General features: G+C 41.3%; 2 protein-coding genes across 2 annotated transcripts; one reads left to right on the forward strand and one right to left on the reverse strand.

Annotated features, from left to right (window-relative positions):
• Nucleotides 1–19: 19 nt before the first annotated feature.
• Nucleotides 20–8,139, reverse strand: LOC116614798 (DNA repair protein RAD51 homolog 3). Its single transcript, XM_048726279.1, has 10 exons — nt 7,750–8,139; nt 7,141–7,411; nt 6,283–6,353; nt 5,883–5,984; nt 5,311–5,453; nt 2,300–2,431; nt 1,871–1,946; nt 1,355–1,415; nt 968–1,028; nt 20–646 (listed from the first exon to the last, which is right to left on the reverse strand). The coding sequence occupies exons 1-10, from the start codon at nt 7,871–7,873 to the stop codon at nt 422–424; spliced, it is 1,266 nt and encodes a 421-aa protein (XP_048582236.1). The 5' UTR covers nt 7,874–8,139; the 3' UTR covers nt 20–421.
• Nucleotides 8,140–8,430: 291 nt separating this feature from the next.
• Nucleotides 8,431–10,478, forward strand: LOC116614800 (leydig cell tumor 10 kDa protein homolog). Its single transcript, XM_032376231.2, has 3 exons — nt 8,431–8,552; nt 9,138–9,193; nt 9,725–10,478. Exons 1-3 carry the CDS (start codon nt 8,474–8,476, stop codon nt 9,869–9,871), a joined length of 282 nt encoding a protein of 93 aa, XP_032232122.2. The 5' UTR covers nt 8,431–8,473; the 3' UTR covers nt 9,872–10,478.
• Nucleotides 10,479–11,513: the final 1,035 nt, after the last annotated feature.

An 11,513-nucleotide genomic window follows, 5' to 3' on the forward strand; every position in this document is an offset into this window, starting at 1 on the left:
AATTTCCAGACAATAACAATACCAGCAAATAAGTTTATTATTTTTAATCTAATGTTTATTCTTTACAAAGTACATGATGGGGGTCACCTGTCACTCTTAGCTATTTTAGTCAAACATCCGAAGCCCGCTTTTCTTGTGCCGCTTAATTAGGTCCCTTTCACACGGTACCAGTGGAAATTACGACCACTCTAAATTGTGCTCTCTAATATCTTGCCTGATGGGTACCCACTTTGCAAGGCCCCAAAATGCACGGTGTTACGGAAACGTGCGAGTTTTTTTACACTGTTTACAGAGGTTTTTGTGTAATTCACTCAATTGATACAACTGGTACCTTATAAAAAGGGGATTAGTCTTCTCTGGAAAAGGAAAAACTTTCCAAAAAACGTTGCCTTTTCTAACGCTAACAAATTAAAAGTCACACTTAGCTAATTTTATCAAAAGTTCGTTTTCGACTTTCCACGGTTCCCGAAGAAGGTCCGGGAGTCCCTTCTGTGCCCTCCTTTCCGTGATAGAGGCCCTCCGGGGCATCATTTCTCGAGTGTTGCTCTCGGGATCCCGCAGCACCATTGGTTTTGAGTTCCTCGTCGTTGTCGCTGGAGTGGAAAGCGGGCGGCGGGAAATCCCAGGCGTCTCGCACCCCGCAAGACTGGGGAGAACAAAGTGCTTTTATAAAATGTATTGAAAGATAACGGTCAATACATGAACACACGTCATTTTCTGGTGCATGCATTCGGAAGTTTTGGTAACTATTCAAGCCCCGACTTAAGTCGAAGCTACTTCTTGCTTTGCCTTCATTATTTTCAAAAATCGTTCAGCTTGAATTCCTCTACGCGGAGAATCATTTTTGCCGCCATAAAATAAAATTACATTTTTTTTATCCGAGGTAGTATCTCTCAGAAGAGTTTCGAAATAATCAATACCATTAAGTAGAGGTCGGTCTTAGAAATGCCAGACAGCGTGGTTTTACCGTTATCTGGAAGGGAACCGTCATCTCTTGCTTGGTGGGGGACTTGTACAAGGTCGCCATTCTATTAAAACACATAATAAAACATTCAACAGTATCGCATGATCGACAATACTAACACACATAAATTGAACGGCAGAAGACTGCCCTGAAATTTCAATGTCTTTTAGGGATAACAGGGTTTTGACCAATGGAATATTTTCAGCCACCCACCCTCCCCCCGCCATTTCTACCCAAATCTCCTCCCCCTTCTTAACCCCTCCCAGGGAAAACAACGAGCTGTGTACCCTCGCCTTGTAGCGCAATTTATCCTCCGTGTACACAATTGTAATATTCTGGGCAATTGAGTCATATGAAACTTATTTCAGTTCTCTGGGGTTCGAATGGCACCTTTGTTTGTTGTCCCAATGAAGCACGACCCGCACGGTGCTCGCATGGCTCCAGCTCTCGCCTGAAAACACGATAAAAACGTGATAATACATCACCCTACGCATTTTAGATGTATGCTACATAAGCATCAGCGCAATTTAGCATAAGTTTAAATCGAGGATGACCGCGCGCTCCTGGGTCTAGTCCCTGCTGCGGCTTGGGCGCCCCCGGTTAGTCAGGCCTTGGCACGTTTGCATCCTCTCTGAGAGGTCTGCAAATCTCGCTCGACTCAACACTGGTTATCAGACGATGAGTTTAAGCTAAGTTCAAACGTCAAGCAAATGAAGATAAAACAATCGACTCGATTCATTTACATGTATTTGCATTGAATACGGCTCACTTACAATACGACGTTTGCACTTAGCCTTAGAGTACCACGAAACCTCCTTTGCCATGATGCGTAGAAAAGGTAATGGGATAACGATTCCAACATAAACTTTTTTCCCCATAAAATAAGCCTGTACGTGCGTGACGTACCTAGAGCAGGGACAAGATGCGAGCCGCCGTCTTGGTTTTGCTGGATCTTGGTGGTCATTTGATTCATCAGCACAACCTGCAGGGGGGGTAACAATTCTAAAGTGTTATCGAAGCGAAAAGAAAAACAACCCACGTGTGTCATTATGTTAACATCAAATGACAAATAAGCAATATTTTAAAGGTTTTCGAAGTGCAAAGGTGCGGAAATAATCAAGAGGTCCGTCACCAAAGGCGTGGAACACGCCTTCGAGTAAGGCCTGCAGGTTCTTTCATAAGACACTTCACCAAATAACAATAATAATAACGATAAAGATGACAATGACGATTATGATAAAGATACTAAAAGATACGGTACAAATAACAATATCTATTTGGAAGATAATCTGGTTTTCCCTGTTGCAATTATGGATTGTTTTAGTAACAACTTACAGCTAACTGCTGTTCACACGCCATTCTAATAAAGCTCTGCGCCAAGCCGTTCAGCAGTCGAGTGCGCAGTGCCATGTCCTCAAAGTCATGACGAAAATGAAAAGCAATGCTATCAACAACAACCAGCTTGACCTGATAAATGAAAAGCCATCAATGGGAAACGAAGCCTTAATCATTAACATTAACTTCACTTCCAGAAATTCTTGTGTCAAATAAATTTAGCGAAAAAAACTACTAGCTGCCTGTTTGGTCTGCTTATGCATATATTTAAATCTCTTTTTGAACTACTGGTCTGCTTCATGCACCTCATTTCTCCCCTCAGCCTTTTCATTACTAACTGCCCCTTTGGTGCACTTCATACACTTCGTTTCTCTCCTTTCACTACTGCCCATTTGGTCGGCTTAATTTATTGCACCCACACCCCCCTCCCTTTTTACTACTGAATGCCCCTTTAGTCTGCTTTATGCGCCTTATTCCCCCCTCCCTTTTCTCTACTTACAGCCCCTTTGGTGTTCTTAATGCACCTTACACACCCCTCCCTTTTCTCTACTTACTGCCCCTTTGGTGTGCTTTATGCATCTCACACACCCCTCCCTTTTCACTACTTACTGCCCCTTTGGTGTGCTTAATGCACCTCACACACCCCTCCCTTTTCTATACTTACTGCCCCTTTGGTGTGCTTAATGCACCTCACACACCCCTCCCTTTTCTCTACTTACTGCCCCTTTGGTGTGCTTAATGCACCTCACACACCCCTCCCTTTTCTCTACTTACTGCCCCTTTGGTGTGCTTAATGCACCTCACACACCCCTCCCTTTTCTATACTTACAGCCCCTTTGGTGTGCTTAATGCACCTCACACACCCCTCCCTTTTCTCTACTTACAGCCCCTTTGGTGTGCTTAATGCACCTCACACACCCCTCCCTTTTCACTACTTACTGCCCCTTTGGTGTGCTTAATGCACCTCACACACCCCTCCCTTTTCTCTACTTACTGCCCCTTTGGTGTTCTTAATGCACCTCACACACCCCTCCCTTTTCTCTACTTACTGCCCCTTTGGTGTGCTTAATGCACCTCACACACCCCTCCCTTTTCACTACTTAATGCCCCTTTGGTGTGCTTAATGCACCTCACACACCCCTCCCTTTTCTCTACTTACTGCCCCTTTGGTGTGCTTAATGCACCTCACACACCCCTCCCTTTTCTATACTTACTGCCCCTTTGGTGTGCTTAATGCACCTCACACACCCCTCCCTTTTCTCTACTTACTGCCCCTTTGGTGTTCTTAATGCGCATTACACACCCCTCCCTTTTCTATACTTACTGCCCCTTTGGTGTGCTTAATGCACCTCACACACCCCTCCCTTTTCTCTACTTACTGCCCCTTTGGTGTGCTTTATGCGCCTTACACACCCCTCCCTTTTCTCTACTTACTGCCCCTTTGGTGTTCTTAATGCGCATTACACACCCCTCCCTTTTCTATACTTACTGCCCCTTTGGTGTGCTTAATGCACCTCACACACCCCTCCCTTTTCTCTACTTACTGCCCCTTTGGTGTGCTTTATGCGCCTTACACACCCCTCCCTTTTCTCTACTTACTGCCCCTTTGGTGTTCTTAATGCGCATTACACACCCCTCCCTTTTCTATACTTACTGCCCCTTTGGTGTGCTTAATGCACCTCACACACCCCTCCCTTTTCTATACTTAATACCCCTATGGTGTTCTTAATGCACCTCACACACCCCTCCCTTTTCTATACTTACTGCCCCTTTGGTGTGCTTAATGCACCTCACACACCCCTCCCTTTTCTATACTTACTGCCCCTCTACACCTCATTTCCCCACCCCCCCCCCCCCCCTCTTTTCACTACTAACTGCGTCTTTGGTCTGCTTCTACACCTCATTTCTCCCCCCCCTCTTTTTACTACTAACTCCCCCTTTGGTCTGCTTCTACACCTCATTTCTCCACCCCCCCACCCTCTTTTTACTACTAACTGCGCCTTTGGTCTGCTTCTACACCTCATTTCTTCCCTCCCCCCTCTTTTTACTACTAACTGACACTTTGGTCTGCTTCTACACCTCATTTCTCCACCCCCCCCCCTCTTTTCACTACTAACTGCGCCTTTGGTCTGCTTCTACACCTCATTTCTCCCCCCCCCCCTCTTTTTACTACTAACTGCCCCTTTGGTCTGCTTCATGCACCTCATTTCTCCAACCCCCCCCCCCCCCTCTTCCCCCCCCCCCCCCCTCTTTTCACTACTAACTGCGCCTTTGGTCTGCTTCTACACCTCATTTCTCCCCCCCCCCCTCTTTTTACTACTAACTGACACTTTGGTCTGCTTCTACACCTCATTTCTCCACCCCCCCCCCCCCTCTTTTCACTACTAACTGCGCCTTTGGTCTGCTTCTACACCTTATTTCTCCCCCCTCCCTTTTCACTACTAACTGCCCCTTTGGTCTGCTTCATGCACCTCATTTCTCCACCCCCCCCCCTCTTTTCACTACTAACTGTGCCTTTGGTCTGCTTCTACACCTCATTTCTCCCCACCCCCCCTCTTTTCACTACTAACTGCGCCTTTGGTCTGCTTCTACACCTCATTTCTCCCCCCTCCCTTTTCACTACTAACTGCCCCTTTGGTCTGCTTCTACACCTCATTTCTCCACCCCCCCCCCTCCCTCTTTTTACTACTAACTGCGCCTTTGGTCTGCTTCTACACCTCATTTCTCCACCCCCCTCTTTTTACTACTAACTGACACTTTGGTCTGCTTCTACACCTCATTTCTCCCCCCCCCCTCTTTTTACTACTAACTGCCCCTTTGGTCTACTTCATGCACCTCATTTCTCCACCCCCCCCCCCCCTCTTTTCACTACTAACTGCCCCTTTGGTCAGCTTTATGTACCTAAAATCAACCTCCCCTTCCTCCACTACTACAACTTTTGACTGCATCATGCACCAATTTCTCCCCTCTCTTTTCCTACAACAAGCGTCCCATTTTCCAGCATTATGCACCTTAATCCGTTCCTTGATAAAGTCGTGAAGGAGATGGGAGAGAGCAATCAACTGAATGTAGTCATGGCACCTGAATACATGGATCCGTGACAGGATTTTCTCCACTTCGAATTCTTTCATAGCTTCTAGCTGAAGGTTTCTCTCTGCAAAAAGTGAAAGAGACCACCAAGTCAGTCTTTTTCAAGAACCAAGGTCTATGGTATAAAATATGAGATAAAATGACAGCCAAAGGCAACATCAGCTTGTGAGGGATTTGAACAATCAAATTAATACGGCAAAGTACAGTAGGATGCATAAACTTCTAGACGGGTGAGGGAGATATTTCATGGATGTATAAAAAAAACCTTGTTATTTATATATTGAGAAAGCACTGAGGATAGTAAAGTGCAATCTCTAGCCGGACAAGAAAAGTTAGTGATTGAGAGTTCACACATATTTGACATTATTGTGGCACTGTTAACTAAAATCAATGTTGTTGTATTAAAAAAGTAGATATCTTTCTTGTGCTTTACTCCTCTAATATCCTACTGAAGAAAGTGTGTCATGAACAAAGGAGACGGGGTTAAACACACCAGATTCATCCAAATCAGCTGACTCGGTGACGTTTTCCAAGTGTTTGATGGCTGCAGCAGCAATATCTGCCACTCTTTCTACTATAAAACTGCCCTCTGTATCTGATAGAAATAGAACAAATAATCACGCCATGCTTTTTGTATCTGATAGAAAAAGAACAAATAATCATGCAATGCTCTTTGTATTTGATAGAAATAAAACAAAGAATCATGAAACTACCCTCTGTATCATTTATTTATTTGGATGCATGAGAAGGGAGATTAGGGAGAAAGGTTTTAACCCATCTCCTCAGCAGCACTCGCCTGACCAGTATAAAACAAGATGACTGACATGATGCATCGCAGTAAAAATACAGAGTAAAAGAGCAGGTAAGCTAGCTATTTGAGAGCAAGCATTTACCAATATATATGACTTCGCCATCCAAACCACCAAACTCCTCTGGAATTTGGACATCAACAGCCAACTGCATTCTAAAAAATCAAAGATAAAAAAAAGGATAAGAATATGGATGTCACAAAAAGGAAAAAATCACTGTTTGCTCTCTTAAGACATTTTTTTAATTGTAACTGTTCTTGTTAAATTAAGGTAATTCCCTTGAATTGCAGTGCGCACCCCTTCTGTGCATAGTGGTGCGAGCTGTTTGTTTGAATTTTCCGGTATTAAGTGCGCCTGTAGGCCACATTTGTAAAAGAAAACAAAGCAAAAGGCACGCATTTTTTAATTAAAATCACTTTGCCAGAAAAACGAAGTCGGTTACCCCCATTTTTTACTTGCTCAAATATATACGGAAAAATGATATACTGAAAGAAGAAAAAAAGTTGGCTTGTAAAAGTTTGTTTATGTTCTCTTAAAAACCGTAAAAATACTTCAAAATGGCACTTTTTATCGTATAAATAATGGCAAAAACAGTGTCTTAAATGTGATTTGTTTTGAACGTTAGCTACTACGGGTTATTGTTGTTGTCGTTGTTGTTGTTGTCGTTGTTGTTGTTGTTGTTGTTGTTATTGTTTGGGAGATCGTATTTTGGCAGCTCGTATAGGCACGGTTTTTGAAAACTAAGAGTTGGGATTTTTTCTCGCGTGATCAGTAAAAACGCGTCAACTATACGCCCCTCTGTTGTGAAAATGAGGTCGGTACCCCTATTTTTTTTATTACATTTTTTGAAAGCTCTTAACTTCAATAATGTTTATGCGAAGTTTTTAAAAAATTCTGGGTTGTAGAACTATTTCGAGGGAACCTTTTCTTTATGCTACATACCCTATCTGTGTTTTCCCAATTCCTGGGGCACCACAGAACTCTGTTATCTTACAAGTTGGGACCCCTCCCCCAAGCATGTCGTCCAGCTGTTCACAGAATGTCACTATAGACCCTGCTGTCTGCTCTTGCTGTAGAAGCTCTAGTGCACTTCTGCTTCTTGGGCTACCAGCAGAGATGGTTTTAATCGCTTTCTCTTTCTCCGATAAAGGTGTTTGTGGTTTTCTGACCACTTGAAGTATACTGAGTGCATCTTCTCTGCTAAGTGACAAATCTAAAGTATAAAGTGCAATTTTTTTTAGTATCCATATCAAGTTTTTTTGTGTGTGTTTGTTTGAGGTTTCCAGAACACTTTTGTAAAGATACCACTTGAATCCTCTCTATTAATTGACAAATCTAAATATGAAAGTGCCAACTATTAGTACTACCTTTAGCCTTTTTTTTTTTTTTTGTATATTTGCCTCTACAAGCGATGTAGTAGTGTGGGAGCTAAAACAGAGCAGTGTTCAAAAAGCAACAACTCCATCCCTTGGGAAATTTCTTTTTCTGTTGCTCTAACAAAGTTTTAATTTCTCCAAATTGGCCCTTTCCATGCTATGATGCAGCTCTTACCTTCACTTAACTCTGTTGGAGTTACTCCCTCGATGTCTTCCACGCTTAAGTATCCAGCTTTGGTTAGTTTGTGGATGTGATGAGGGGGCAAGGGCAGAGAGCTCAGCTCTCTCGCACTCGTCATCGCGAGAGGATAAACTCTACTTTCGAAAACGACCCGAAACTAAAAATACCCTAAGCGTATGGTATCACTTCCCATATCTAGAAAGGGTCTGGTTTCTTTCGACGCTATTTTTTTCGAACACATGAAATAAAACAGAAGAATTTGGGGAGCTAAAGATTGCTTCCCAGTGGCGCTCAAACCAGATACACCATTTTGTTATTCAAGTGCCAAAAAGCGTCCATTTACGCCAAGTTTGTAGCGTGTATTGAAGAATTATCAAAAGTGGCGCCTTTGCACAAAACAAAGCATTACTTTTCAGGGGAGGGATGGGGACAAACTTTTTATTTATTTTAAAAGCTTTAATATGAAAGCAGTTATTCTATCAAAAAAAATAGTCAGTTTACAACCAATTTATTTCCTTAATCTCTGAATTTATGAATCAATAATATTCTATACCAATTATCCAATAACTTATTTTTTGCACGATGTTAAAATGACATACTTTCTCTCCCACCCCACATAAAAAAATAGGGGGAACTGGGGCGAGCATGTATATTTTGTATTGAAACTCCGCTGTTCAAAATGGAATACTGCAGGCCCGTAGAATCTTTGTAGAGCAAAATGGCGCAGAATCAAGTAAAGAAGAAGAGCAAATCTGTTAAAGCCACTCACAAGAAGCCAGCGGGTCCCAAGAAAGGAGGTAGAATATCTTCATTGCTTGTCAAATTCTTTTAATGTCTGTTATGGCCATATAAACTGTTTGAAAGATATAACATTTATATAAGTCTGTTGTCATCACGTGTGATGCCATCACTGATGACAAATGGACCAAGTTAATGCAACCCACTTATGATACAACACATCACTTCAAATACTATTAAAGAATGTAGACAAATTTGTGCGTAAGCACTGTCATTGAAGATAGTACAACAGGGCAGTATCCCTAGAGGTTCTTTTACGTCCTTAAAATGCATGTGAGTGATAAAGTGCAAAAAGAGACAGAACCTCTGCATACAACTGAGCTCTCTCTGCCTCGCATATATGTGTGCCGACCCCCCTACCCTCTCATTAAATCCTGGGTATGAACCTGGAGCTATTTGCAACACCTTCTGTTTACCAAGGTGATAACTTAGATCAACTCTAGACGATATATTAATAAGCTTATTAGTTTCTCTAGGCCATTTACAAATACAATAAGTATTTTATTTTATTTTCAATTCCATGTAATTATAGAATAACAAAAGAATAATAAATGAATAAATAAAAAAGATGTTTCTCATTACAGGAAGGATTATTGCACCAAAAAAATCAAGACATATCAAGGCTGCAAAATTGAAAAAGGTACGCTCAGGAACCTGGATAAACCTCCAAAGCTAAGAGGTCTCAGTCATATCTTCCATCCAAAGTGAAGTTCTTGTCACACTGATTGTCTTATAGTCAGCTGCACCATTTTTTTTGGTGTTGCTTCACCACAAACAGCTACAAGTTATTGGATTCAACACCAATAGTGGTTTTGCAGAAGACTAATCATTGTAAGAGATCAATATGCAAACAAGGAGAACCATCCTTTTCAACTAAGCAATTTTTGCTAGGGGGAGATCCCTAAGGGAAATGATCCACTAAATGGGGCTTATTTGAGGGGGAGCACTTAATGTATTCAATACTTTGCTCCTAAGAAGGGTTCCAATTTGAAGCTGGGCACAAAAGCGAGCATTTACAGTTTAGCACGTAATACACTGCAAAACACTCATCATTTCTTAAAATGATTGATAACTTCATGATAAGTGAAATGATGGCATGAGCATTAGCATAATACTTTCTTGGTGAGATGTGATATTTTAGTTTGCTAACAGTTGGATTGTTTTATAACAGAACTTTGAGAAGGCAATCAAAACAAACATTGAACAAGAACTTGCTGGTCAAGCGACATCAAAAGAGTCCAAGCCCTTCACTTTTGTCCAAACACCTACTACTGGTACTTCCGGAAAAAAGGGAAAGGGGAAAAAGGGAAAAAAATAATTAACTTAGATTCTAGAGTTTTAGTCCAAATTGTGACAAGTTTGTACAAATTATTTATGTGCTTGTAGTGTGATATTGTACAGTAAACACTTTTGGTGCTCTGTATTTGATAAATCTAAGGGCGCTCATGCTAAAAATACATTTCTTGAAAATGAAACCATTGAGAAGTCTTTTTATCTTATGAGCCTGGAAAAGATGGTGTGGTTTCCAAAAACCAATGGAATACTGTTTAGTTTATTTAGTACTAGTACACTGTAATGTCTTTGTTCTCTTTTGTTCTGGCTTGACTACTACACTTTAACATTTTGTTGCACTGGATTTAAAAAATCATTCTACCAATTTAAAAAGTGATTGTTCACAGGAATTCTGTAGTATAAAATGCTTATTGAAGTCGTAACCCACATTTTACCATGGACAAAGCAAAAATGGCAAAATCAATTTCTGAAAGTCGTGCAGATGTTTGGAGGTGCATAAGAATAGGAGGGGACCTGTGTTTTAATGGTCTTGATTTTATTCTCCTATGTTGTCTCAGCTCCTGTACCTCACTAGTCCATGCACTTGTCCTGAGGATATTTTTCTAGGTGTTTTAATAAAAAAATGACCTAGATATCTAGTGTTCTGTGTTTGTACAGACCCTTGTCAGGAGGGGAGGGGGCAAGGGGTCATTGTCCTGTCTTTCATGGTATACGATTCTACTAATTGCTTTCTTTTAAGGGGTGTTCAGTTTTTCTCTTCTTCTATCCCTTAGGGGGTCTCACGGTAGTGGATCATCACACCGTAATAACAACTGGACATGGATTTAGTCAGAAAAGAGATGTGCTCAATGGTGGAGTCAAAAGAGTGTTTATTTTCAGTGCTGAGAGCACTGAAAAATGTGATTTCTTTTAGGGGTGAGAATTGTTGTTGACCACACCCAAAGTGTGGTGCTTATCTGGGGGAGTTGCTAATTTCAACATCGGTTTTATCTCCAGATAAAGCGTTTTTTAGGGGAGGGGGGTTGTTGTAAGAGTAACAAAAAAAATATCAGAGCCATAACAAAATAAGCTTTCAATGATAGAATATTTTGGTGGGTAAAGTATTGTTGATTACTAGCTTCCTAACGGACTGCTATGCTCTTCATCGATGAAGTGTAACTTGTTCGAGGGAGGCGCTTATTCATATTTCAAGTCACTCCTTTGAGAGGGGTGTACATATTTAAGGAAGACGCTTATTTGACCAAATTACGGTATGTCTACGTCTGCTAATCCTCGGGTATGTACTCCAACATCGTCTCAGAGAAATTGCCCGGCGAAGAAGCCAAAAGTCTTATTTTACTGGTTTATTACATTTCTTATAAAGGTTGAGTAGCACCTACAAAGTATTTGTGCATATGGTGAATGAGAAATCGGTGAAGCGACTAACAAGACTGCTGATTTTCAGCGTCACGTTTCTTGACAATTGACCAAAATCCACCACCTCTGTCACGCAAGATCAGAACGACTGATTAGAGACTAAGTAGTTCCCCACAGAAAATACCTATTTTGTAAATAAACAAACCAAGTGTATACCAAAATAAGTAATTTCTTGAACGGAATTTATGTATCTAGATTGCCTTATTATTTAAAGGAAAGATTTATTCATGATTGAAGAGGATTTCGTGAAA

This window comes from Nematostella vectensis, chromosome 4 (genome assembly GCF_932526225.1).
Source record: "Nematostella vectensis chromosome 4, jaNemVect1.1, whole genome shotgun sequence".
NCBI lineage: Eukaryota > Metazoa > Cnidaria > Anthozoa > Actiniaria > Edwardsiidae > Nematostella > Nematostella vectensis.

Bases quoted from the DNA above. Each gene is read 5' to 3' on its own strand.
- LOC116614798 (XM_048726279.1), bottom strand. From the start codon at position 7,873: ATGACGAGTGCGAGAGAGCTGAGCTCTCTGCCCTTGCCCCCTCATCAC. The intron at 5,454-5,882 runs GTGTGTTTAACC...CACTTTTTGCAG, and splicing joins AGCTGATTTGGATGAATCTG to AGAGAAACCTTCAGCTAGAA. The intron at 2,432-5,310 runs GTGCATAATGCT...TTCATTTATCAG, and splicing joins TTATCAAGGAACGGATTAAG to GTCAAGCTGGTTGTTGTTGA.
- LOC116614800 (XM_032376231.2), top strand. From the start codon at position 8,474: ATGGCGCAGAATCAAGTAAAGAAGAAGAGCAAATCTGTTAAAGCCACT. The intron at 8,553-9,137 runs GTAGAATATCTT...TTCTCATTACAG, and splicing joins AGCGGGTCCCAAGAAAGGAG to GAAGGATTATTGCACCAAAA. The intron at 9,194-9,724 runs GTACGCTCAGGA...GTTTTATAACAG, and splicing joins AGGCTGCAAAATTGAAAAAG to AACTTTGAGAAGGCAATCAA.